Genomic DNA, 27,504 nt, shown 5'->3' with positions numbered 1-27,504 from the left:
TGGTGGGGCCTCAGGGGCCGGTCATGGGCAATTCCGGACTCCCTTTGGCCTTAGAAACCCGGCCCCACGCCCCCTGGGACCCCGCCACCCTCGTCCTCTGGCAATCTCACGTCCAACCAATTCGCCAAGGACCCAAGTGGACTTCTGCGCAAGCTCCGAGCCATTTTCCTGGGATATTCACCAACCTGGGGGGTTGTGGAAGAATCATTAGACCCCTTATTTACGGGGGACGAAAGTCGGGATCTCTGGATTGGCCCAGGCTACCCTCCCTCACGAGGCATGGCTGCTCACTGATCCGTTCCCCCTCTCCCTCCGGCCGGCCCGGAATCCTCTCCCGCTCGTCAGGCGGACGGCGCGGACCGCGATTCCTCGACGACGAATCCTTCCTCTGCCCTCCCTCCTCTTCGACTCGTGCGAGAGGCTTCCGGTTGGGTCCCGGTTTCGTGAGGATTTTCCTGCTCGTTTTTTTCCCGCGGTCTGCCTAATCGCTTACCTCGGAGGACTTCTCTGCCCGTCTCTTTCCCCGTCGGTCATCCCTTTGCCCCCAGAGGACTTCGGCTATCCTTTCTCGGTTTTGTGCCATTTTTCTCCTCCTACTTCGTTACTCTGCTTAATCATGTGAGACGCCTCCAGGAGCTGATACTGGGGGGACAGGGATCCCTTTGGGTTCTTCTCCTGGCTGGACTCCCTATTCTCCGGCCTCCCGGCTTGGCTGGCCTCCCTCCTGGGGGACCTGCTTAGTCCCCGTTCTCTGTACCGCTTTTCTTTTCTGCTGTCTTTTTAGGCGAGCCGCGCGTAGGCCGGAGGCTGCCGGTATCTTCGTCTCCCACCCGGCCGATCCGGCCTACGTGATGCCGAGGCGTTCCAGATGCGGCCGGGGGATCGGTCCTCCGGCCCTGACCGTAGCCTGCTTGCTTTTGCTGGGGCTAATGTTGTGTCAGACACCCTGCCTGCTTGCTTGACACCCCTTTAAGATGGCCGCTCTCGCGCGTTCCCACGGGAACATCGCGCGGGCCGGACGAGTGTCTCGGGATGGCCACGTAAGAGAAACTCACGGTGGCCAGCTTTGATTAGCCCAGGCAAACCCGGAAACCCTGAAGGTCCAAGACACGATGGGTTCAAGATGTCGCGCGCGGATTGGTCTGGTGTCATCCCCGGGCTAACCGATAATAATCAATAAAAACAACGGGGCGGCGGCAGTCACTCGTCCCCTCCCCAGGGTCAACGGGCCGTCCGCCTCTTCTGACTTTCCCGCTCTTTCTGACTCCAATCTTTCATTCTGCATCGACCACACGAACCCACTTACTCTAGCGTCCCCAACACTATGTGCCTAGCACTGTTTTGAGTGCGGGGGGAGACTCAAGGTAGTCAAGTTGTCCCTCGTGGGGCTCACAGGCTTCATCCCCATTTGACAGAGGAGGGAACTGAGGCCCAGGGAAGTGAACGGACTTGCCTGAAGTCACAGAGCTGACAGGTGGCGGAGCCAGGATTAGAACCCACGACCTTTGACTCCTAAACCTGGGCTCTTTCCACTGAGCCACGATGCTTTTTCCATCTAGTGCTGTGGGAGATGCCCGCTCTAGCTTGGGAGAGCTGGTTTTCCTTCCCCTCCGGGGCCTTTCATGCGGCCCCGTGTGTGTGGGTCCTTCGTGGGGGGTTAGTCAGGACCATCGTGCAGCCTGTCCTCCTCGTGGTTTTGGTTCTTTACTTCTCGGTGACATGTTGACTCCTCCTCAGCGTGGCTCAGGGTCATTTTCCCCTTTCCACCTCCTCACCACCCAAAACTCACCCTCCCACAGTGAGCGCTCAGATGCTTAGAAATACAGCAGCCCTGTTTCTGTCTAGGATTTGAGTCAGATGTTTCGAGTTTCAGGTGACTGTTTTAACGAAGACTGCGTTCCCTGAGTGAGGACGTTATTCTCAAGGCTCAACCCTTCCTGCCTCCCCTAAGCCTGTTTCAGGATCAAAAAAAAAAAAAATCATTCCCTCAGATTTAGAACAGGATGGGTCTGACCGACATTCGTCCGGCCCTTCCCAAACCAGGCGGATGATGCCATGGAGTTTCTCCCGGAGAACGGGACACCTCCTACAGCGGGAGGGACCGCCCCGCCCTCCCCATCGCAAACACTGCATTTGTTTCTGAACCCTTTCTGCCCCCCTGAAAGGAAAACTCAGGAGCCGTCCTGGAATACCGAATTTTTATTTGTAAACCAAATCACATAACAAATCACACGGCTCCGCAACCTAGAAATACGCCCTTTCCGAGCGGCCCGGCCCTCGCGGTCAGTATTCTTCCCCTTCTTCGGCCTCCGCTTCCACCGAATCCACGCCGACTTCTTCGTAATCTTTCTCGAGCGCAGCCAGATCCTCGCGGGCCTCCGAGAATTCCCCTTCCTCCATCCCTTCGCCGACGTACCAGTGCACGAAGGCGCGCTTGGCGTACATCAGGTCGAATTTGTGGTCCAGCCGGGCCCAGGCTTCTGCGATGGCGGTGGTGTTGCTCAGCATGCACACGGCCCGCTGAACCTTAGCCAAGTCTCCGCCGGGCACCACCGTCGGGGGCTGGTAGTTAATGCCCACCTGGGAGAGGAGAAGGAACAGAGTCCGTCGGTTCTCGGCGGCACCGTTCCCTGCCGCCCGCGGGCCCTATGGGGAGGGGGGTGAGCGGGCGAGGGTTGGGACGTGTGATCCGATGATGACTGCCTGGCCGGAGGCCTGAATCGAGGTTGGCACCCATCTGCCCTTCCGGGAAACTCTCCCCGGAAAAGAGAAATCGGAGAGGCTGCCCTAGGAGAGGCCTTGGGCAAACAGACGGGCCATTTTAGGGAAGAGCTTGGACTGGTCCGGATTTTTTTGGCCAAAAAATATAGGTTCAAGGGAGGTTTAGTGTCCAGAATGGATAACTAAAGGCAGAGTTGGGGACGGAGCCCAGAGGCGAGCAGTTACAATGGTCACTCTGCACCAGTTTACCTTAAACCACTCCTGCTCCTAGTCATGTTCAAAATCCTACTTGGGGGATTCTCAAGAGGGCAGTTTCTTTGGGTGGGAGGGAAAGGTGGATTCTCAAGTCAAACCCGACTGACCCGGCCAGAACCAAAGATTCTCCCGGGCCACTTCTTTAGAGTTTTCAACAGCCGCCCCAGATGAAGGGAACGCAGCCTGACTCGGCCCGAGATGGGAGACGGAAAAGTCTAATGGGTTCTCCCGTGCCATCCCGGACTCCCGACTGACTCCTAGATTTCGGCACCTCCCACCCCCCGCCCCCGCGCCTCGGGGGACTCGAGGTGGCGGTACCTTAAATCCGGTCGGGCACCAATCCACGAACTGGATGGTGCGCTTGGTCTTGATGGTGGCGATGGCGGCGTTGACGTCCTTGGGCACCACGTCGCCCCGGTAGAGCATGCAGCAGGCCATGTACTTGCCGTGCCTCGGGTCGCACTTGACCATCTGGTTGGCCGGCTCGAAGCAGGCGTTGGTGATCTCGGCCACCGACAGCTGCTCGTGGTAGGCCTTCTCGGCCGAGATGACCGGGGCGTAGGTGGCCAGCGGGAAGTGGATGCGGGGGTAGGGCACCAGATTGGTCTGGAATTCGGTCAGGTCCACGTTGAGGGCCCCGTCGAAGCGCAGGGAGGCGGTGATGGACGAGACGATCTGGCCGATGAGGCGGTTGAGGTTGGTGTAGGTGGGCCGCTCGATGTCCAGGTTGCGGCGGCAGATGTCGTAGATGGCCTCGTTGTCCACCATGAAGGCGCAGTCCGAGTGCTCCAGGGTGGTGTGCGTCGTCAGGATGGAGTTGTAGGGCTCCACCACCGCGGTGGACACCTGGGGCGCCGGGTAGATGGCAAACTCCAGCTTGGATTTCTTGCCGTAATCCACCGACAGCCGTTCCATCAGCAGGGAGGCGAAGCCGGAGCCGGTGCCTCCTCCGAAGCTGTGGAAGATCAGGAAGCCCTGCAGGCCCGTGCACAGGTCCGCCTGCCGGGAGACACCACCGGTCACCGCTGCGGTCTCCGGACCCGCTTCACGGTAACGGTAATAACCGTGGTATTTACTAAGCGCCTGCTTACCCTGTGCCAGGCACTGTACTGAGCACTCGGGGTGGGGGGGGGGGGACACGAGCTAATCGGGTCAGACTGTCCCACGTGGGGCCCGGTCTTAATCTCCATTTTGCAGACGAGAACCGAGTCCCAGAGAAGTGAAGTGACTTGCCCCCAGTCCCACAGCAGACAAGTGGCAGAGCCAGAATTAGAACACAGGTCCTCTGACTCCCCACGCTGGTGCTCTTTCAAGAGAATCCGCGGCCCTGTGATCCATCTATCTCTACCTCTCAGGTAGAAATTCCTACCTTGTTTTTTTAATGGCATTTATTAAGCGCCTACTATGTGCAAAGCACTGTTCTAAGCGCTAGGCACGTCTCGATACCCTACTAAACGGATACAGAAGTCACTCGATTTTGCCTTCGGAATACAAGGACGATATATGTTGGGCAGCGACTGTCTCTATTTGTTGCTGAATTATACTTTCCAAAGGCTTAGTTATAGTGCCCTGCACATAAGACTGAATGAATGAATAAAAAGTTTTAAATATGGTACTAGAACTCCTCAAACCTGTTTTCCCCTGTGAGGAGGGACCGGGCTTTGCTCTAGGACAGTGGCTTGTGTCCTAACTAATGGGATTCCACGTACAGTGACTGCACTGTTTCAAAAAATCTATTTATTTTGACAGGGCAGTATGACTTAATGGAAAGAATGTCTGGCTGGGAGACAGGAGACCTGAGTTCTAGTCCCAGCTCTGCTGCTGGCCTGCTAGGTGACTTTGGGCAAGTGGCCTGACCACTCTGGGCCTCCGTCTCCACAACTATAAAATGAGATTAACAACATTTGCCTCTCCCTACCTAGAAGGGATTGGGTGGGGATAAACGAGAAGCAGCATGGCCCAGGCCTGAGAGTCAGAAGGACCTGGGTTCTAGTCCCAGCTCTGCCGCTTGTCTGCTGGGTGACCTTGGGCAAGTCCACAATGGGGACTGAGACTGTGTCCAACTACCCCCTTGCTTAAAACAGTGCATGGCACAGAGTACGCGCTAAACACACATCATATATATATATATGTGTGTGTATATATATGTGTATATATATATATGTGCGTATATATATACATATATATGTATATATACATGGCACAGAGTACGCGCTAAACACACATCATATATATATATATATATATATATATATATATATATATGATGTGTTTAGCGCGTACTCTGTGCCATGTATATATACATATATATGTGTGTATATATGTGTATATATATGTGTGTATATATATACACATATATGTATGTGTGTGTGTGTGTGTGTGTGTGTGTGTGTGTGTGTGTGTGTGTGTGTATATATATATATATATAAAATAGAATGGTGACGGAATTACCGGCCCGATCTCCTTTTCCTTAGCCTACAAAGGTCTCCGTTGAAAAAGAAGCGGGGACACCCCTCCCCGGCCTGACCTTCCGTCCATCACGGGGCTCCATCCCCTCGCCCCTCCGCTTTCAAGCACGCACCAGCTTGCGAATGCGATCCAGCACCAGGTCCACAATCTCCTTGCCGATGGTGTAATGGCCTCTGGCATAATTGTTGGCTGCATCCTCCTTTCCAGTGATTAGCTGCTCCGGGTGGAAGAGCTGCCTGTACGTCCCGGTTCGGACTTCGTCTGCAGAGAGAGCCCGACTCGGCCATCCGGGACCCAAGAGGAGGCCCAGGACCCCGGCCAGGGTAATAGCCCGCCCGCGGGCACCACATCTGACTGTGGTTACTGTAGACTGACCCCAGTGCACTTAAAATGATGTGGCCAGGGGTTCGCAGGGGTCACTCCAGGGTTCCCCCCCCTCCACCTCCCCAATTCCCTGGACACTCTGCGGTCACCTCTGCTGCCTCTGTGCCTTCAGGGGCAGTGGCGGAGACCGTTCAGAGACTTTAAGATCCTCCGGAGCTGGACGCTTAGCTGTCACTGGACTCCCCCAGTGCTCTGCACATCATCATCAATCGTATTTATTGAGCGCTTACTATGTGCAGAGCACTGTACTAAGCGCTTGGGAAGGACAAATTGGCAACATAGAGAGACAGTCCCTACCCAACAGTGGGCTCACAGTCTAAAAGGGGGAGACAGAGAACAAAACCAAACATACTAACAAAATAAAATAAATAGGATAGATATGTACAAGTAAAATAAATAGAGTAATAAATATGTACAACCATATATACATATATACAGGTGCTGTGGGGAAGGGAAGGAGGTAAGATGGGGGGGATGGAGAGGGGGACGAGGGGGAGAGGAAGGAAGGGGCTCAGCCTGGGAAGGCCTCCTGGAGGCCTCCAAGTCTATCATCGATCAGGGTTCCCGGCTTTTCCAGCGGGATTCCATATAGTAACTATGGTTCTTGGTAATAATAATAATAATAATGGCATTTGTTAAGCACTTACTATGTGCAAAGCACTGTTCTAAGCTCTGGGTAGACACGAGCCAATCGGGTCCGGTCCCTGTTCCACATGAGGGCTCGCGGCTCATGTAGGAGGGAGCGGGACTGAATCCCCATTTTACAGATTTTTGAGAGAAAAACTGTAGGTACCTCTAAGACTTCCTGGTCGTCTTTTACTTTATTGCTCCGCACTCAGCCAAGCGCCTAGTTCAGTGCTCTGTACGTAACAGAAGCTCAGACACTCCCCGCTTAGTTTCTCACCGGTACAGTGAGAAGCACTTCTCAAGTACACGAGAAGCAGCGTGGCTCAGTGGAAAGAGCCCGGGCTTTGGAGTCAGAAGTCATGGGTTCGAATTCCAGCTCCGCCACTTAGCTGTGTGACTTTGGGCAAGTCACTTCAGCGTGGCTCGGTGGAAAGAGCACGGGCTTTGGAGTCAGAGGTCATGGGTTCAAGTCCCAGCTCCACCAACTCTCAGCTGTGTGACTTTGGGCAAGTCACTTCACTTCTCTGGGCCTCAGTTCCCTCATCTGTAAAATGGGGATTAAGACTGTGAGCCCCCCGTGGGACAACCTGATCACCTTGCAACCTTCCTAGCGCTTAGAACAGTGCTTTGCACACAGTAAGCGCTTAATAAATGCCATTATTATTTATTATTTCTCTGGGCCTCAGTTCCCTCATCTGGAAAACGGGGATTAAGTCTGTGAGCCCCCCGTGGGACAACCTGATCACCTTGCAACCTTCTCAGCGCTTCGAACAGTGCTTTGCACCTAGTAAGCGCTTAATAAATGCCATTATTATTTATTATTTCCCTGGGCCTCAGTTCCCTCATCTGCAAAATGGGGATTAAGACTGTGAGCCCCCCGTGGGACAACCTGATCACCTTGCAACCTTCCTAGCGCTTAGAACAGTGCTTTGCACACAGTAAGCGCTTAATAAATGCCATTATTATTTATTATTTCTCTGGGCCTCAGTTCCCTCATCTGGAAAACGGGGATTAAGTCTGTGAGCCCCCCGTGGGACAACCTGATCACCTTGCAACCTTCCCAGCGCTTCGAACAGTGCTTTGCACACAGTAAGCGCTTAATAAATGCCATTATTATTTATTATTTCTCTGGGCCTCAGTTCCCTCATCTGTAAAATGGGGATTAAGACTGTGAGCCCCCCCGTGGGACAACCTGATCACCTTGCAACCTTCCCAGCGCTTCGAACAGTGCTTTGCACCTAGTAAGCGCTTAATGAATGCCATTATTATTTATTATTTCTCTGGGCCTCAGTTCCCTCATCTGGAAAATGGGGATTAAGTCTGTGAGCCCCACGTGGGCCAACTTGGTTACCTTGTATCTACCCCGGCGCTTCGAACAGTGCTTGGCACATAGTAAGCGCTTAATAAATGCCGTTATTATTATTATTACAGTGCTTGGCACCTAGTAAGAGCTTAAGAAACCAAAAAACCCCGAGGAGCCCGGGCACCTACCAACCACAGTGGGCTCCAGGTCCACGAACACAGCTCTGGGCACGTGTTTACCAGCTCCGGTCTCGCTGAAGAAGGTGTTGAAGGAATCGTCCCCACCACCTATGGTTTTGTCACTCGGCATCTGCCCGTCGGGCTGAATTCCGTGCTCCAGGCAATACAGCTCCCAGCAGGCGTTGCCAATCTGAACCCCCGCCTGCCCCACGTGAATAGAGATGCATTCCCTCTGGGAGGAAAAAAAAAAACAACACAAAGAAATTGCAAATGAAGAATCAAAGTAAAAACGCCCAGGATGAGGGATGTGGATTGAGGGCAGACGATCACATCTAACATCAAACACAGAAGCACGTTTCACTTTCCACTGAGCCAGCGCTTAGGACAGTGCTTGGCACATAGTCAGCGCATAACAAATACCATAATCATTAAAAATTATTATGAAGATTGTGAGCCCCCCGTGGGACAACCTGATCACCTTGTATCCTCCCCAGTGCTTAGTACAGTGCTTGGCCCATAGTAAGCGCTTAACAAATACCATAATCATCAGCGTGGCTCAGTGGAAAGAGCCCGGGCTTTGGAGTCGGAGGTCATGGGTTCAAGCCCCGGCTCCACCAGTTGTCAGCTTTGTGACTTTGGGCAAGTCACTTCACTTTTCTGGGCCTCAGTTACCTCATCTGTAAAATGGGGGTTAAAACTGAGCCCCCCGTGGGACAAACTGATCACGCTGTCACCTCCCCAGCGCTTAGAACAGTGCTTTGCACATAGTAAGCGCTTAATAAATGCCATCATTATTATTATTATCATTTGCAGAGAGAAGAAACAGAGAAGTTTAAAAACGAGGATTGACGCTCCTCTGACTCCCAGGCAGGTGCTCCTTCAGGAGAAACGGCGGCCCTGTGATTCATCCATCGTTACCTCTCAGGTAGAAATTCCTTTTTTTTAATGGCATTTATTAAGCCCTTACTATGTGCAAAGCACTGTTCTAAGCGCTGGGCACCTCTGGATACGGATACATAAACGGATACAGAATTAAGGTAACTCAGGGAATGCGGTTGTGTCCTAACACCCCAAGAGGAGGAAGTTTCTTTCCAATTGGAAAGCAATCTAGCTTTCAATTATTATTATGACGGCAGCAGCTTCCAGAGAGGGCCCGGGAGGGAAATCCATCACAGGGATTGACTGAATCCCTCCATCCTTCCTTCACTCCTGTCCACACGCTTGCCTCAGAGCGAGATCCCTCCCTCCCTTCCCTGTCTTATGCATTTTCACCCCGGCTCTTCTCCGGGGGGCCTGGTGTTTTCTGGAAACACCTCCTCACAAAGGAACCCTCCCCTAGCCCCAGGAGCCTCTAGAAGCCACCTGCCCTGAACGTGGTAGCCCCGGGACTGGTTTCCACTTGGCGGCATCTTTGCCTCCCTCAATTTCCCTGGCAGCCAAGACACGGGTGGCCCTCCTCCTTTGGCGGGACCAAGGTCAATCATTCATTCATTCGCATTTATTTTTTTTAATGGCATTTATTAAGTGGTTACTATGTGCAAAGCAGTGTTCTAAGCGTTGGGGAGGTTACAAGGTTACAATATTCGATCGTGTATTACATATTTACTATTCTATTTATTTTATTTGTGAGAGGGACCCCCGCCCCTCTCCCCCCATCAGTCAATCGTATTTATTGAGCGCTTACTGTGTGCAGAGCACTGTACTAAGCGCTTGGCGACCCCTCCTCCTCTCCCCCAACCGTCTCCTCGGGCACTGACGACCCCCGCCCCCTCTCCCAAACTTCCCACTCGTCCACCCGCGCCCCCTCCCATCTGTCCCGCGCATCCGCGACCCCCGCCCCCTCTCCCATTCAGTCATTCAATCGTATTTATTGAGCGCTTACTGTGTGCAGTGCACTGTACTAAGCGCTTGGGAAGTACAAGTTGGCAACATACAGAGACGGTCCCTACCCAACAGTGGGCTCACAGTCTAGAAGGGGGAGACAGGGAACAAAACAAATTAACAAAATAAATAGAATAAATATGTACAAATAAAATAAATACAGTAATAAATCCGTACAAACATATTTACATATATACAGGTGCTGTGGGGAGGGGAAGGAGGTAAGGCCGGGGGGGGATGGGGAGGGGGAATTTGTTAAGTGGTTATTAAGTGCCAGGCACTGTACTAAGCGCTTAGGTGGATACGAGCTATTTGGGTTGAACACAGTCCCCGTCCCACCTGGGGCCCGCAGTCTCAATCCCCACTGTACAGATGAGGAGACTGAGGCCCAGAGAAACCGAAGTGACTTGCCCACTCGTGCACCCACGCCCCTCACTCACCGCCCCAGGGCGGTCGCGACCCCCGCCACTAGCCCAGCGTGGCTCAGTGGAAAGAGCCCGGGCTTAGGAGTCAGAAGCCGTGGGTTCGAATCCCGGCTCCACCACTTATTACACCCTCATCTGCAAAATGGGGATTAAAACTGTGAGCCCCCCGAGGGCAACCTGATCACCTTGTAACCTCGCCAGCGCTTAGAACAGTGCTTTGCACATAGTAACTGCTTAACACATACCATCATTATTATTAGCTGTGTGACTTGGGGCAAGTCACTTCTCCGAGCCTCAGTTCCCTCATCTGGAAAATGGGGATGAGGACCGGGAGCCCCACGGGGGACAACCTGATTACCTTGTAACCTCCCCAGCACTTAGTACAGTGCTCTGTACACAGTAAGTGCTCAATAAATACCATTGAATGAATGAACTACCTTGTATCCTCCCCCAGAGTTTAGAACAGTGCTTGGCACAGGGTAAGCGCTCAACAAATGACATCAATGTATTGCCCAACCCTAATAGGGCGGACCCCGGCACCAACCGCCTTTCTCTAGAAGCAGCGTGGCTCAATGGAAAGAGCACGGGCTTTCGAGTCAGAGGTCACGGGTTCAAATCCCGCCTCCGCCACTTGTCAGCTGGGTGACTTTGGGCAAGTCACTTAACTTGTCTGGGCCTCAGTTAAGACTGTGAGCCCCACGTGGGACAGCCTGATCACCTTGTATCCCCCCCCAGCGCTTAGAACAGTGCTTTGCACATAGTAAGCGCTTAACAGGTGCCATCATTATTACCTCACCGGCAAAATGGGGATTAAGACTGTGAGCCCCCCTTGGGACAACCTGATCACCTTGTATCCCCCCGGGAGCTTAGAACAGTGCTTTGCACATAGTAAGCGCTTAACAGATGCCATCGTTATTATTATTACCTCATCTGCAAAGTGGGGATTAAGACTGTGAGCCCCCCTTGGGACAACCTGATCACCTTGTATCCGCCCCCCCCCCGCCCCACACTTAGAACAGTGTTTTGCACAAAGCGCTTAACAAATGCCATCATTATTATTATTACCTCATCTGCAAAATGGGGATTAAGACTGTGACCGCCCCGTGGGACAACCTGATCACCTTGTAACCTCCCTAGCGCTTAGAACAGTGCTTTGCACATAGTAAGCGCTTAACAAGTGCCATCATTATTATTACCTCACCCGTAAAATGGGGATTAAGACTGTGAGCCCCCCCTTGGGACAACCTGATCACCTCGTACCCCCTCCGGCGCTTAGAACAGTGCTTTGCACATAGTAAGCGCTTAATAAATGCCATTTTTATTATTATTATTGTTATTCCCCCCACTAAATACTCTCGGGGTGGGACGGCGGCCCAGCAGGATCCCTACCATGATGACGGTTTCTCAGCAAGCCGCTCCTCAACGCCTCTTCACACCTGCTCCGTCGAAGGCACGACACCAACTGCTGCCCGCCGCCCGCGCCCCGGCCTTAAATACCCCCGGTTGGCCGCGCGCGCTCTTGCTGTCGCCCGATTGGTCCGCCGCTTGGCCGCGCGCTGCGGCCTGATTGGTCCGCCGCCCGAGCGGCGCCGCTGATTGGCCGCGACGCCAGTCCCTGCCTCGAAGGCGCGAAGGCACCCCGCGAGGCACGCCCTTCCCCCCTCCGAACGCAAACGGATCCCCCTCTGCCATTGGTGCGGCTCCGGGCACCGGAGAGACGACGGTTTTGATTGGACGGGCGATTTAGGCGGGAAGCCTGAGGCGACCGTTGGCGTTAACGGTCGGCCCTCGAGGGCTGAGGGAAATGGCGCCCACCGCCCTCCTGCCTCTCTCCTCATGACGGACCATGAACCCATCCCTCTATATCGCCAGTCAAATCTCAGTAGAAACCCATAACAGCAAATCAATATTATCGCTCATAGTCAAATACAGAGGATTTCTCACTTTTTACCAGCAGTAAAATATAGAAACCCATAACAGCAAATCAATATTGTCGCTCATAGTCAAATACAGAGGATTTCTCATTTTTTTACCAGCAGTCAAATCTCAATAGAAACCCATAACAGCAAATCAATATTATTGCTCATAGACAAATACAGAGGATTTCTCATTTTTTACCAGAAGTAAAATATAGAAACCCATAAAAGCAAATCAATATCGTCGCTCATAGTCAAAGACAGAGGATTTCCCATTTTTTACCAGCAGTAAAATATAGAAACCCATAACAGCAAATCAATATCGTCGCTCATAGTCAAAGACAGAGGATTTCCCATTTTTTACCAGCAGTAAAATATAGAAACCCATAACAGCAAATCAATATTATCGCTCGTAGTAGTCAAATACAGAGGATTTCTCATTTTTTTACCAACAGTAAAATCTCAATAGAAACCCATAACAGCAAATCAATATTATCGCTCATAGTCAAATACAGAGGATTTCTCACTTTTTACCAGCAGTAAAATCTCAATAGAAACCCATAACAGCAAATCAATATTATTGCTCGTAGTCAAATACAGAAGATTTCTCATTTTTTTACCGGTAGTCAAATCTCAATAGAAACCCATAACAGCAAATCAATATCGTCGCTCATAGTCAAATACAGAGGATTTCTCATTTTTTTACCAGCAGTAAAATATAGAAACCCATAAAAGCAAATCAATATTATCGCTCATAGTCAAATACAGAGGATTTCTCACTTTTTACCAGCAGTAAAATCTCAATAGAAACCCATAACAGCAAAGCAATATTATCGCTCATACAGAGGATTTCTCATTTTTTACTGGCAGTCAAATCTCAATAGAAACCCATAACAGCAAATCAATATCGTCGCTCATAGTCAAATACAGAGGATTTCCCATTTTTTACCATCAGTAAAATATAGAAACCCATAACAGCAAATCAATATTATCGCTCATAGTCAAATACAGAGGATTTCTCATTTTTTACCAGCAGTCAAATCTCAATAGAAACCCATAACAGCAAATCAGTATTGTCGCTCATAGTCAAATACAGAGGATTTCTTATTTTTTACCAGCAGTCAAATCTCAATAGAAACCCATAACAGCAAATCAATATTATCGCTCGTAGTCAAATACAGAAGATTTCTCATTTTTTTACCGGTAGTCAAATCTCAATAGAAACCCATAACAGCAAATCAATATTATCGCTCGTAGTCAAATACAGAGGATTCCTCATTTTTTACCAGCAGTAAAATTTCAGTAGAATCCCATAACAGCAAATCAACATTACTGCTCGTAGTCAAATACAGAGGAGTTCTCATTTTTTACGAATTCGTCCCAGATGTGAGGTAAATAGGGCTGTTATTTCGATCAATCAATCGTTTTTGTGTGGGAAAGACTGTGAGCCCACTGTTGGGTAGGGACAGTCTCTATGTGGTGCCAACTTGTACTTCCCAAGCGCTTAGTACAGTGCTCTGCACACAGTAAGTGCTCAATAAATACGAATGAATGAGTGAATGAATGAATGAATAAAAGCTTTATAGTCATGAACACCCACATCATTTCACCAAGAGAGGCCTTCTCCCATAAAGCCCTCTTTTCCCAAGCTGGCTCTCCCTTCTGGGTCGTCTATACAGTTGGTTCTGTGCCTTTGGGCATTTGGTATTCTCTCTACCCGCAACCCCATAAAAATTATGTATTGCCTTTAAATTATATATTATAAATTACTTATTCGTTCATACTAATGTCTGTCTCCCTCTCTACACTGTAAACTTGCTATAAGCAGGTAGCATGTCTACTAATTCTGTTGAACTGTATTTTCCCAAGTGCTTGGTAAGGTGCTCTACACATAAGCGTTCAATTCATTCATTCAATCGTATTTATTGAGCGCTTCTTGTGTGCAGAGCACCATACTGAGCACTTGGAAAGTACAATTTGCCAACATACAGAGACAGTCCCTACCCAACTACAGGCTCACAGTCTAGAAGGATAAATACCATTGATCGTGTGTGTGTTGGGGTGGTGGGGTTATGAAGAGATGGATAAATTGAAAACCTGGCCCCATTTCTAGTGTGAGCTTTCTTAAAGGAGATAAAATAATCCTGAATTTGTTATGGGTTTTCATAAAGTTTATGTCTTTTAACCTTTACAACGTTCCTTTGGGGATTGGGACATACAGGAGAGGATGTCTTGTAACTCTTGTATTTTGTCAGCTGTGTTTATTGAATGCTTACTGTGTGCAGAGAAAAAAGAGTTATGGCATTTGGTATGTACTGAGCACTGTTCTAAGCACTGTGTTGGAGGGGCTGGCTGGTGCTGCTGTCCCAGGGGCGGAGGGTTCAGCAGGGTGGCTCAATGGAAAGAGCACGGGCTTGGGAGCCGGAGGTCATGAGTTCAAATCCCAGCTCTGCCACTTGTCAGCTGTGTGACTTTGGGCAAGTCACTTCTCTGAGCCTCAGTGACCTCATCTGTAAAATGGGGATGAAGACTGTGAGCCCCCCCCCCCCCCCCCACAACCCGGGGGGACAACCTGATCACCTTGTATCCTCCTCAGCGCTTAGAACAGTGCTTTGCACATAGTAAGCGCTTAACAAATGCCATCATTAATATTATGATTATGATGATGGTCAGGGTTTGATTGGCAGGGGCTCGTGGGGGGGCAGGGGGCTGGCCGGGGCTGAGGTGAGGATCTGATTGGCTGGGGCTGAAGGGAGGCTGTGATTGGCTGGAGCAGGTGAGGGAGCTGAGGGGAGAATGTGATTGATTGGCTGGAGCCGGTGAGCGAGCTGAGGGGAGGATGTGATTGGCTGGGGCTGGTGATGGGTGGGCGGCCCAGGGCAGAGGTGAGGCTGTGATTGGCTAGAGCCGGTGAGGGAGCTGAGGGGAGGATGTGATTGGTTGAGGCTGGTGATGGGTGGGCCGCCCTGGGTTGAGGAGTGGCTGTAATTGGATGGGGCCTGTGAGGGGGCCGTCGGGGCTTAAGGGAGGCTCTGATAGGCTGGGGCTGGTGATGGGGTGGGCCGCCCGAGGCTGAGGAGAGGCTGTGATTGGATGGGACCGGTGAGGTGGGTCGTCCGGGGCTTAAGCGTTTAGTACAGTGCTCTGCACACAGTAAGCACTCAATAAATACGATTGATTGATTGGGGCTGGTGATGGGGTGGACCGTCCGGGGCTGAGGGGAGGATGTGATTGGCTGGAGCCGGGGAGGAAGCTGAGGGGAGGATGTGATTGGCTGGCCTCCCTCTGCCCATCCGCCAAACTAGCTCTCTTCCTCCCTTCAAGGCCCTACTGAGAGCTCACCTCCTCCAGGAGGCCTTCCCAGACTGAGCCCCTTCCTTCCTTTCCCCCTCGTCCCCCTCTCCATCCCCCCCGCATCTTACCTCCTTCCCTTCCCGACAGCACCTGTATATATGTATATATGCTTGTACATATTTATTACTCTATTTATTTATTTATTTTACTTGTACATATCTATTCTATTTATTTTATTTTGTTAGTATGTTTGGTTTTGTTCTCTGTCTCCCCCTTTTAGACTGTGAGCCCACTGTTGGGTAGGGACCGTCTCTAGATGTTGCCAACTTGTACTTCCCAAGCGCTTAGTACAGTGCTCTGCACACAGTAAGCGCTCAATAAATACGACTGATTGATTGATTGAGCCGCCCGGGGCTGAGGAGAGGCTGTGATTGGCTGGAGCCGGCGAGGGAACTGAGGGGAGGATGTGATTGGCTGGGGACGGTGAGGGAGCTGAGGGGAGGATGTGATTGATTGGCTGGGGCTGGTGAGGGAGCTGAGGGGAGGATGTGATTGGCTGGGACTGGTGATGGGGTGGGCCGCCTGGGTACATATATACATGTATGCATATATGTTTGTACATATTTATTACTCTATTTACTTATTTATTTATTTTACTTGTACATATCTATTCTATTTATTTTATTTTGTTAGTATGTTTGGTTTTGTTCTCCGTCTCCCCCTTTTAGACTGTGAGCCCACTGTTGGGTAGGGACCGTCTCTATATGTTGCCAACTTGTACTTCCCAAGCGCTTAGTCCAGTGCTCTGCACACAGTAAGCGCTCAGTAAATACGATTGATTGATTGATTGAGCCGCCCGGGGCTGAGGAGAGGCTGTGATTGGCTGGAGCCGGTGAGGGAACTGAGGAGGGGGTGTGATGATTGGCTGGGGCTGGTGAGGGAGCTGAGGGGAGGATGTGATTGATTGGCTGGGGCCGGTGAGGGAGCTGAGGAGGGGGTGTGATGATTGGCTGGGGCCGGTGAGGGAGCTGAGGGGAGGATGTGATTGGCTGGGGCCGGTGAGGGAGCTGAGGGGAGGATGTGATTGATTGGCTGGGGCCGGTGAGGGGGCTGATGGGAGGATGTGATTGGCTGGGGCCGGTGAGGGAGCTGACGGGAGGATGTGATTGGCTGGGACTGGTGATGGGGTGGGCCGCCCGGGGACAGAGGAAAGGCTGTGATTGGCCGGGGCCGGGGGGGCGGGGCGCCCGGGGCTGAGGGAGAGCTGTGATTGGCTGGGGCTGGTGATGGGGTGGTCAGCCCGGGTGGGGGGGCAGAGGAAAGGCTGTGATTGGCTGGGGCCGGTGAGGGGGCCGTCCGGGGCTGAGGGAGGGCTGTGATTGGCTGGGGAAGGTGATGGGGTGGGCCTCTCGGGGCTGAGGGGAGGATGTAATTGGCTGGAGCCGGGGAGGGAGCTGAGGGGAGGATGTGATTGGCTGGGACCGGTGAGGTGGGCCGCCCGCGGGGGGGGAGCTGAGGGAGGGATGTGATTGGCTGGGGAAGGTGATGGGGTGGACCGCCCGGGGCTGAGGGGAGGATGTAATTGGCTGGAGCCGGTGAGGGAGCTGAGGGGAGGATGTGATTGGCTGGAGTCGGTGAGGGAGCTGAGGGGAGGATGTGATTGGCTGGGGCCGGTGAGGTGGGCCGCCCGAGGGGGCTGAGGGAGGGCTGTGATTGGCTGGGGAAGGTGATGGCGGCGGCGGCGGCGGGGTCCGGGCCCGGGTCCGGTCCGGTGCCCGGTTCGCTGGCCGGATCGATCCCCGGACCGATCCCCGGACCGATCCCCGGACCGATCCCCGGGCCCCCGGGTCTGGAGGCGGCGCTGCAGAAGCTGTCGCTGCGTCGGAAGAAGGTGCTGGCGGCCGACGAGCAGGAGCTGTACGAGCTGGCCCAGGCCGCCGGAGGAGCCATCGACCCCGACGTCTTCAAGTCAGAGGCGCCCCCCGGCCCGGCCCCCCAATCAATCAATCAATCAATCAATCAATCGTATTTATTGAGCGCTTGCTGTGTGCAGAGCACTGGACCAAACAACCCACCCCAACGTCCGAATCGTTACACCAGAATAGTCATCATCATAATGCTGGGAATTGCTAAGCCCCTACTAAGACCCCCTTTTTAGACTGTGAGCCCACTGTTGGGTAGGGACCGTCTCTATATGTTGCCAACTTGGACTTCCCAAGCGCTTAGTACAGTGCTCTGCACACAGTAAGCGCTCAATTAATACGATTGATTGATTGGTATGTGCCAAGCACTGTTTTTTTTTTAATGGCATTTATTAAGCGCTTACTCTGTGCAAAGCACTGTTCTAAGCGCCGGGGAATTTACAAGGTGATCAGGTGGTCCCACGGGGGGCTCACAGTCTTCATCCCCATTTTACAGAGGAGGGAACTGAGGCCCAGAGAAGTGAAGCAGCGACTTGCCCAAAGTCACACGGCTGACAAGTGGCAGAGCCGGGATTTGAACCCGTGACCTCTGACTTCAAAGCCCGGGCTCTTTCCACTGAGCCACGCTGCTTCCCTAAGCGTGGCTAAGCGCTGTTCTAAGCGCTCGGGGGGGATACGAGGTAATAATAATAATGACGATGGCATTTATTCAGTGGAGAAGCAGCGTGGCTCAGGGGAAAGAGCCCGGGTTTTGGAGTCAGAGGTCATGGGTCTCTCTTCCTCCGTTCAAGGCCCTACTGAGAGCTCACCTCCTCCAGGAAGCCTTCCCACACCGAGCCCCCTCCTTCCTTTCCCCACAGCACCTGTATATATGTATATATGTTTGTACGTATTTGTTACTCTATTTATCTTGTACATATCCATTCTATTTATTTTATTTTGTTACTATGTTTGGTTTTGTTCTCTGTCTCCCCCTTCTAAACTGTGAGCCCACTGTCGGGTAGGGACCGTCTCTAGATGTTGCCAACTTGGACTTCCCAAGTGCTTAGTACAGTGCTCAGCACACAGTAAGCGCTCAATAAATACGATTGATTGATTCATTGGAGAAGCAGCGTGGCTCGGTGGAAAGAGCCCAGGCTTTGGAGTCAGAGGTCAATCGTATTTATTGAGCGCTTACTGTGTGCAGAGCACTGTACTAAGCACTTGAAGGTAATGGGTTAAAATCCCGGCTCCACTACTTAATAATAATAATGGCATTTATTAAGCGCTTACTATGTGCAAAGCACTGTTCTGCTTTGGAGTCAGAGGTCATGGGTCTCTCTTCCTCCCTTCAAGGCCCTACTGAGAGCTCACCTCCTCCAGGAGGCCTTCCCACACTCAGCCCCCTCCTTCCCTTCCCCACATCCCCTGTATATATGTTTGTACAGACTTATTACTCTATTTATTTTACTTGTACATATCTATTCTATTTATTTTGTTAGTATGTTTGGTTTTGTTCTCTGGCTCCCCCTTCTAGACTGTGAGCCCACTGTTGGGTAGGGACTGTCTCTATATGTTGCCAACTTGGACTTCCCAAGCGCTTAGTACAGTGCTCTGCACACAGTAAGCGCTCAATAAATACGATTGATTGATTCATTGGAGAAGCGAGCGGCGTGGCTCAGTGGACAGAACCCGGGCTTTGGAGTCAGAGGTCAATCATCAATCATATTTATTGAGCGCTTACTGTGTGCAGAGCACTGTACTAAGCGCTTGAAGGTCATGGGTTAAAATCCCGGCTCCACCACTTAATAATAATAATGGCATTTACTAAGCGCTTACTATGTGCAAAGCACTGTTCTGCTTTGGAGTCAGAGGTCATGGGTCTCTCTTCCTCCCTTCAAGGCCCTACTGAGAGCTCACCTCCTCCAGGAGGCCTTCCCACACTCAGCCCCCTCCTTCCTTCTAGACTGTGAGCCCACCGTTGGGTAGGGACTGTCTCCATATGTTGCCAACTTGTACTTCCCAAGCGCTTAGTACAGTGCTCTGCACACAGTAAGCGCTTAATAAATACGATTGATTGATTGATTCCTCTCCCCCTCGTCCCCCTCCCCATCCCCACCATCTTACCTCCTTCCCTTCCCCACAGCACCTGGATATATGTATATATGTTTGTACAGATTTATTACTCTATTTATTTTACTTGTGCATATTTATTCTATTTATTTTATTTTGTTAATATGTTTTGTTCTCTGTCACCCCCTTCTAGACTGTGAGCCCACTGTTGGGTAGGGCCCGTCTCTATATGTTGTCAACTTGTACTTCCCGAGCACTTAGTATAGTGCTCTGCACACAGTAAGCGCTCAATAAATACGATTGAATGAATGAAGTGACTTGCCCAAAGTCACACAGCTGGCAAGTGGCGGAGGCGGGATTTGAACCCATGACCTCTGACTCCAAAGCCCGGGCTCTTTCCACTGAGCCACGCTGCTTCTCTTGCTTGTATACGTTTATTCAGTTATTTATTTTGATTACTCCAGTTGCAAATATATTTTTGCCTGCCTCTCCTGTTAGAAGATAAGCACTTTATGGGCAGGGAAGGTGTCACTTCTCTGCTTTGTCTTTTCCAAGCGCTTAGTACAGTGCATTGCACCTGGTGGGCTTTCAGTAACGGGTACAATTACTACGAGGTGTGAATGTCCCCATAATACAGGTGGGGAGACTGAGGCTCAGAGAGGGTAAGGGGCTTGCCTGAGGTCACAGAGTCATTTATCCTTGATTGAGTCGGGGGTCGAAGTCAGCTTTTTCTTTATGGTGTTTGTTAAGCACTTACTCCATGCCAGGCACGTCTTAATCAATCAATCAATCATATTTATTGAGCGCTTACTATGTGCAGAGCACTGTACTAAGCACTTGGGAAGTACAAATTGGCAACATATAGAGACGGTCCCTACCCAACATTGGGCTCACAGTCTAAAAGCTGGGTAAATAATCGTAATAATAATAATAATAACGGCATTTATTAAGCGCCTACTACGTGCACAGCACTGTTCTAAGCGCTGGGGAGGTTACAGCGTGATCAGGTTGTCCCACGGGGGGCTCACGGTCTTAATCCCCATTTTACAGATGAGGTAACTGAGGCACACAGAAGCAAAGTGGCTTGCCCAAAGTCACGCAGCTGACAGTTGTACTTCCCGAGCGCTTAGTCCAATGCTCTGCACACAGTAAGCGCTCAATACATAGGACTGAATGAATGACTGAATTGGCGGCGCTGACGATTGTACTTCCCAAGTGCTTAGTCCAGTGCTCTGCACACAGTAAGCGCTCAATACATACGATTGAATGAATGAAGGAATTGGCGGAGGTGAGATTTGAACCCATGACCTCTGACTCCAAAGCCCAGGCGCTTTCCACAGAGCCAGGCTGAAATCAGAGTGGACACAGTCCCTGTCCCACATGGGGCTCGCAGCCGGAAGCAGCGTGGCTCAGTGGAAAGAGCCCGGGCTTTGGAGTCAGAGGTCCCGCGTTCAAATTCCGGCCCCGCCACTTGTCAGCTGGGTGACTTTGGGCAAGTCACTTCACTTCTCTGGGCCTCAGTTCCCTCGTCTGTAAAATGGGGATTAAGATGGTGAGCCCCACGTGGGACAACCCGATCAACTTGTAACCTCCCCAGCGCTTAGGACAGTGCTTTGCACATAGTAAGCGCTTAATAAATGCCATCATTATTATTATTATTATTCTCTGGGCCTCAGTTCCCTCATCTGTAAAATGGGGATTAAGACTGTGAGCCCCCCCATGATCACCTTGTAACCTCCCCAGCGCTTAGAACAGTGCATTGCACATAGTAAGCGCTTAATAAATGCCATCATCATTATTATTATTATTCTCTGGGCCTCAGTTGCCTCATCTGTAAAATGGGGATTAAGACTGTGAGCCCCCCCATGATCACCTTGTAACCTCCCCAGCGCTTAGAACAGTGCATTGCACATAGTAAGTGCTTAATAAATGCCATCATTATCATTATTATTATTATTCTCTGGGCCTCAGTTGCCTCATCTGTAAAATGGGGACTAAGACTGTGAGCCCCCCGTGGTCACCTTGTAACCTCCCCAGCGCTTAGAACACTGCTTTGCACATAGTAAGCGCTTAATAAATGCCGTTATTATTATTATTATTATTAATCCCAATTTTGCAGATGAGGGAACTGAGGCCCAGAGAAGTGGCTCACCCAAGGTCACAAAGCTGATGAGTGGCAGAGGCAGGATTAGAACCCAGGTCCTTCCTTCTCCCAGGCCTGGCTCTCACCATTGGGCTTCGCTGGTTCTCAGGTCTCCCCCAGTGCCCGCAGCTTCGTGGCTCAGTGGAAAGAGCCCGGGCTCGGGAGTCAGAGGTCGTGGGTTCGAATCCCGGCTCCGCCACGTGTCTGCTGTGTGACCTTGGGCAAGTCACTTCTCTGAGCCTCAGTTCCCTCATCTGTAAAACGGGGATTAAGGCTGCGAGCCCCACGTGGGACAGGGACTGCGTCCACTCCAATTTCAGCGTGGCTCTGTGGAAAGAGCCGGGGCTTTGGAGTCAGGTCATGGGTTCAAATCCCGCCTCCGCCAATTCTTTCATTCATTCACTCTGAACCTCTGTGACCTCACCTGTAAAATGGGGATGAAGACTGTGAGCCCCACGGGGGACAACCGGATCACCTTGTATCCCCTCAGCGCTTAGAACAGTGCTTTACCCGTAGTAACGCTTAATAAATGCCATTATTATTATTATAATTATTATCCCCCGATCAGAGAAGCCTTAGGACAAGGGTTGGGCACTGTCGCGTATATGTGTATTCAATTATTTTGATTACTCCAGTTGTAAATATATTTTTGTCTGCCTCGCCTGTTAGAAGATAAGCACTTCACGGGCAGGGAAGGTGTCAAATGCCGGCTCCGCCAATTGTCAGCTGTGTGACTTCGGGCAAGTCACTTAACTTCTCTGTGCCTCACTTCCCTCATCTGTAAAATGAGGATGAAGACTGTGAGCCCCCCGTGGGCCAACCCGATCCTCTTGTAACCTCCCCAGCAGCGCTTAGAACGGTGCTTTGCACATAAGTAAGCGCTTAATAAATGCCATCATCATCATCACTTCGCTGCGTTGTCTTTTCCAAGCGCTCAGTACAGTACGACCCCAGCCATTCATTCATTCATTCATTGTCGCATGTATTGAGCGCTTACTGCGTGCAGAGCGCTGGACTAAGTGCTTGGGAAGTCCAAGTTGGCAACATGCAGAGACGGTCCCGACCCAACAGCGGGCTCCCGGGCTAGGGGACTAGACTAGACTAGTCCCGGGAGGCCGCAGCTGTTTGGACGGCGGGATGGGGGGGGTGTTAAAATAAGCTGACATTTTGGATCTTGTGTTGCAGGATCCTGGTGGATTTGCTGAAGCTGAACGTGGCCCCGCTGGCCGTCTTCCAGATGCTCAAATCCATGTGCGCGGGCCAGCGGCTGCAGCCGGAGGGCACGGCCCCCCCGGGACCCCCTCCTGTCCACCCCGAAACCAGAGGTAATAATAATAATAATAATAATAATAATAATAATAATAATGGCATTTATTAAGCACTTACTCTGTGCAAAGCACTGTTCTAAGCGCCGGGGAGGTTACAAGGTGATCGGGTTGTCCCACGGTGGGGCTCCGAGTCAATCCCCATTTTCCAGGTGAGGGAACTGAGGCGCAGAGACTTGCCCAAAGTCACCCAGCTGACAACTGGCCGAGCGGGGAGACGTCGGGGGGGAACCCCCATTTCCCAAGAGAAGCAGCTTATCACTCTTTATTTATTTTACCTGTACATATCTATTCTATTCATTTTATTTTGTTAGTATGTTTGGTTTTGTTGTCTATGTGTTGCCAATTTGTGCATCCCCAGCGCTCAGTACAGTGCTCTGCACACAGTAAGCGCTCAATAAATAGGATTGATGATGATGATGTCTCCCCCTTTTAGACTGTGAGCCCGCTGTTGGGTAGGGACCGTCTCTCTATGTTGCCAACTTGGACTTCCCAAGCGCTCAGTACAGTGCTCTGCACACAGCCCGGGCTTTGGAGTCAGAGGTCAGGGGTTCGAATCCCGGCTCCGCCACATCTCTGCTGTGTGACCTTGGGCAAGTCACTTAACTTCTCTGGGCCTCAGTTCCCTCATCTGTAAAATGGGGATTAAGACTGGGAGCCCCCCAGTGGGACAACCTGATCGCCTTGTAACCTCCCCAGCGCTTAGAACAGTGCTTTGCACATAGTAAGCGCTTAATAAATGCCATCATCATCATCAGGAAGCGCTCAATAAATACGATTGATTGATTGATTGGTCGGGAGAGCCTGGAGCTGGGAAGATAGAAGGACCTGGGTTCGAATTCCCGCTCTGCCACTTGTCCGCCGGGTGACTGAATTAAATGCCGTTGGTCGGGTGAGTGAAGGCGTGAACGCACGACCTGGGGCGAGTCCCTTCACTCCTCTGGGCCTCAGTTCCCTCGTCTGTAAAACGGGGACGAAGACTGGGAGCCCCGGGTGGGTCACGGATGTGTCCAGCCTGGGTAGGGACCATCTCTATATGTTTTTCTTTATAGTGGCATTTATTAAGCGCTTACTACGTGCAAAGCACTGTTCTAAGCGCTGGGGAGGTTACAGGGTGATCAGGTTGTCCCACGGGGGGCTCCCAGTCTTCATCCCCATTTGACAGATGAGGTCACTGAGGGCCAGAGAAGTGAAGTGGCTTGCCCAAAGTCACACAGCTGACAGTTGCCGGAGCCGGGATTTGAACCCATGACCTCTGACTCCAAAGCCCGGGCTCTTTCCACTGAGCCACGCTGCTTCTCTGTATGTTGCCGATTTGTACTTCCAAGCGCTTAGTACAGTGCTCTGCACACAGTAAGCGCTCAATAAATACGATTGAATGAGTGAATGAATGAATTAGAGAAGCAGCGTGACTCGGTGGAAAGAGCCCGGGCTTGGGAGTCAGAGGTCATGGGTTCGAATCCCGACTCCGCCACTTATCGGCTGTGTGACTTTGGGCAAGTCACTTCACTTCTCTGGGCCTCAGTTCCCTCATCTGTAAAATGGGAACTAAGACTGTGAGCCCCCCGTGGGACAACCTGATCACCTTGTATCCCCCCAGTGCTTAGAACAGTGCCTTTCATTCATTCATTCATTCAATCGTATTTACTGAGCGCTTACTGTGTGCAGAGCACTGTACTAAGCGCTTGGGAAGTACAATTCGGCAACAGATAGAGACAATCCCTACCCAACAGCGGGCTCACGGTCTAGGAGGGGGAGACAGACAACAGAAGGAGACATCCGCACAGTCCTAGGTATAGATTATCTGTGCTTTTCTGTTATTCACTCAATCGTATTTATTGAGCACTTACTGTGTGCAGAGCACTGTACTGAGCGCTTGGGAAGTACAATTCGGCAACAGAGACAATCCCTACCCAACAGCGGGCTCACGGTCTAGGAGGGGGAGACGAACAGAAGGAGACATCCGCACAGTCCTAGGTATAGATTATCTGTGCTTTTATGTTATTTATTGAGCGCTTACTGTGTGCAGAGCACTGTACTGAGCGCTTGGGAAGTACAATTCGGCAACAGATAGAGACAATCCCTACCCAACAGCGGGCTCACGGTCTAGGAGGGGGAGACAGACAACAGAAGGAAACATCCGCACAGTCCTAGGTATAGATTATCTGTGCTTTTCTGTTATTTGTTCAAATTTATTGAGCGCTTACTGTGTGCAGAGCACTGTACTAAGCGCTTCGGAAGTACAAGTCGGCAACAGATAGAGACAATCCCTACCCAACAGCGGGCTCACGGTCTAGGAGGGGGAGACGAACAGAAGGAGACATCCGCACAGTCCTAGGTATAGATTATCTGTGCTTTTCTGTTATTCACTCAATCGTATTTATTGAGCACTTACTGTGTGCAGAGCACTGTACTGAGCGCTTGGGAAGTACAATTCGGCAACAGAGACAATCCCTACCCAACAGCGGGCTCACGGTCTAGGAGGGGGAGACGAACAGAAGGAGACATCCGCACAGTCCTAGGTATAGATTATCTGTGCTTTTATGTTATTTATTGAGCGCTTACTGTGTGCAGAGCACTGTACTGAGCGCTTGGGAAGTACAATTCGGCAACAGAGACAATCCCTACCCAACAGCGGGCTCACGGTCTAGGAGGGGGAGACGAACAGAAGGAAACATCCGCACAGTCCTAGGTATAGATTATCTGTGCTTTTCTATTACTCATTCAATCTTATTTATTGAGCGCTTACGGCGTGCAGAGCACTGTACTAAGCGCTTGGGAAGTCCAATTCGGCAACAGATAGAGACAATCCCTACCCAACAGTGGGCTCACGGTCTAGGAGGGGGAGACAGACAGAAGGAAACACCCGCACAGTCCCAGGTATAGATTATTTGTGCTCTTTTATTATTCCCACTAGTGCTCGCTCTCACTGGTTATTAGTACAGTGCTGGATGACATTGATTACCGGGGTGCCGGGTTCCAGCTGTTGGGGCGAAGCGGTTGTTTCCTCGGTGCCTCGGCCGGACCCCCTCCGGGTTCCCACGGGCCCGGGGAGCTTCCGAGCGGCGGGAAGGAGGCGGGGGCTTCGCGCCCCGTCTCTTCGCGCGCCGGCCCCGACCGGCAGGCCCCTCTTTCCTTGTCCTTGCCCGCCGGACTGGCGATGCCAGGACCAGGTGCCCGCTGCCGCCGAGGTGGGCCAGGCTTGCCCGGAGGTGGTCGGACGGATGGAGACTCTCCGGGGGGAAGGAAAGGACAGGGATGGGGGGCTCCCGGTTTCGGGACGCCACTGGCCTGGAGAGAAGATGGGGCGGAGGCGAGGGCGGCCCTCGTGTCCCGGTGCCAAACGGGTGGCGGGGCGGGGGGCTACGGCAACGGCTGTGAGGCGTGGAACCGGTTTGTTTTCGCCGTCTTCCACCTAGCCAGGCGGGGAGGTCCGGCTGCGGGGCGGACAGGTGGACGGGGTTTGGGGGAAACTGAGGCAGGACAGGGAGTCTCCCGGGCACCTCTCCTTGCGGTGACTGCCGCCCGACCGGGCCGTCCTACAGAGGAGCGGGGGGCCCCGGAGAGCTGAACGAGGGTGCGATGCTCCCCCTCGGCCCCCTGCCTTGGTGCCGGGGTCTGTGGGGCTCCCCCCCCTCCTGCCTGGGCTTTGAGACCCCCCCCCCCGGTGACCCCGCTTGGCAGATGCCAGATGAGGGGGGCGGGGGAGGTCAGGGAAGACCTCCCGGAGGTGACCCCCCCAACTCCGGCCCAGCCTGACGGAGGGGCGCGTGCGCCTTGTGTGTCCGCAGGCAGGAACAGGAGCGGCGGCGTGCTCGGCGGCAGCCGGGACGGCTCCGGCCAGAGGGCCCCCCGCCAGCCCAGCGCCAGCCGGGGGCCCAAGGTGCCCGTGCCCGGAAAGAGCCCCACGCGGAGCGGCAGCTGAGCCCGCGGCGACCCCCGTCCCCCGTCCCCGCCATTAAACGCTCGTCGGTTGGCAGGCCCGGTGTTCTGGTCCGGTCCGAGCGCGTGCCGCCCGCTCCCCATCAAAACCGGTACGTACTGGGCGCCTCCCGGGGCCAGAGGACCACGCCGTTTCTGAGGCTGCCCAGCCTGTCCCGCCGCCCCCCCCGGGGGGACTGATCCCCGTCCGTACACGGGATGCCCTCCCTTCTTCCCCAACGATGGGCGCCTCCGGACCCCCGCCTCTCCCACCCTGCCCACCCCAGCGACCCCGGCCCCGGAGGGCACTAAATGACCAGCGAGATGCCTCCAGCCTTTCAAAACCACTCGTTGCGGGCACGGACGGCGGCCTCCCCACCCCCGGCCCGGTGCCCGGCTACAGCTGGCGGACTTTCCTCTCGGTGGCTTGGATGTTTAGGTCCAATTTGTCCATCTTGGTGGACAGCCGGTCCAGCAGGTCGTCCTGCGCCTCGATCTCGCTCTGCATGCCCAGGGCCACGTTCTTCAGGCGGCTCAGCCCGTTGGACATCTCGTCTGGGCGCGGAGGGGAGGAGGCAGACTTTTAACAGGAAGAAAAGCCAATCCTCTACTCTTTTTCCCCCCCCCCCTTTGGTAATTTATTTCCTAAGGTCATCGGTGTTACCGTCATCAATCGGATCTATTGAG

General features: G+C 52.3%; 3 protein-coding genes across 4 annotated transcripts in view; 1 reads left to right on the top strand and 2 right to left on the bottom strand.

The window, feature by feature from the left end:
• Positions 1-2,184: 2,184 nt before the first annotated feature.
• Positions 2,185-11,724, bottom strand: LOC119942219 (tubulin alpha-3 chain). Its single transcript, XM_038762870.1, has 5 exons — positions 11,634-11,724; positions 7,948-8,170; positions 5,558-5,706; positions 3,295-3,975; positions 2,185-2,580 (listed from the first exon to the last, which is right to left on the bottom strand). Exons 1-5 carry the CDS (start codon positions 11,634-11,636, stop codon positions 2,284-2,286), a joined length of 1,353 nt encoding a protein of 450 aa, XP_038618798.1. The 5' UTR covers positions 11,637-11,724; the 3' UTR covers positions 2,185-2,283.
• Positions 11,725-17,183: 5,459 nt separating this feature from the next.
• Positions 17,184-26,847, top strand: LOC119942519 (mitotic-spindle organizing protein 2-like). The gene is made up of 3 exons (XM_038763350.1): positions 17,184-17,422; positions 22,757-22,896; positions 26,688-26,847. The coding sequence occupies exons 1-3, from the start codon at positions 17,184-17,186 to the stop codon at positions 26,819-26,821; spliced, it is 513 nt and encodes a 170-aa protein (XP_038619278.1). The 3' UTR covers positions 26,822-26,847.
• Positions 25,780-27,504, bottom strand: part of SNAP29 (synaptosome associated protein 29) — a 22,665-nt gene continuing 20,940 nt past the window's right edge. For both annotated transcript variants that reach the window (XM_038763349.1, XM_038763348.1), the window contains exon 6: positions 25,780-27,372. In XM_038763349.1, coding sequence (XP_038619277.1) covers positions 27,215-27,372 — 158 coding nt within the window. In that variant the 3' untranslated portion in view covers positions 25,780-27,214. The remainder of the gene's footprint in view (positions 27,373-27,504) is intronic.

Source organism: Tachyglossus aculeatus, chromosome 21 (genome assembly GCF_015852505.1).
Source record: "Tachyglossus aculeatus isolate mTacAcu1 chromosome 21, mTacAcu1.pri, whole genome shotgun sequence".
NCBI classification, from domain to species: domain Eukaryota; kingdom Metazoa; phylum Chordata; class Mammalia; order Monotremata; family Tachyglossidae; genus Tachyglossus; species Tachyglossus aculeatus.
This window is presented reverse-complemented; position numbering and strand designations above follow the sequence as displayed.

Bases quoted from the DNA above. Each gene is read 5' to 3' on its own strand.
- LOC119942219 (XM_038762870.1), bottom strand. The intron at 5,707-7,947 runs GTAGGTGCCCGG...CTCTCTCTGCAG, and splicing joins CCTGGAGCCCACTGTGGTTG to ACGAAGTCCGAACCGGGACG. The intron at 3,976-5,557 runs GTGCGTGCTTGA...GTCTCCCGGCAG, and splicing joins TGGATCGCATTCGCAAGCTG to GCGGACCTGTGCACGGGCCT.
- LOC119942519 (XM_038763350.1), top strand. From the start codon at position 17,184: ATGGCGGCGGCGGCGGCGGGGTCCGGGCCCGGGTCCGGTCCGGTGCCC. The intron at 17,423-22,756 runs GTCAGAGGCGCC...CTTGTGTTGCAG, and splicing joins ATCGACCCCGACGTCTTCAA to GATCCTGGTGGATTTGCTGA. The intron at 22,897-26,687 runs GTAATAATAATA...GTGTGTCCGCAG, and splicing joins TGTCCACCCCGAAACCAGAG to GCAGGAACAGGAGCGGCGGC.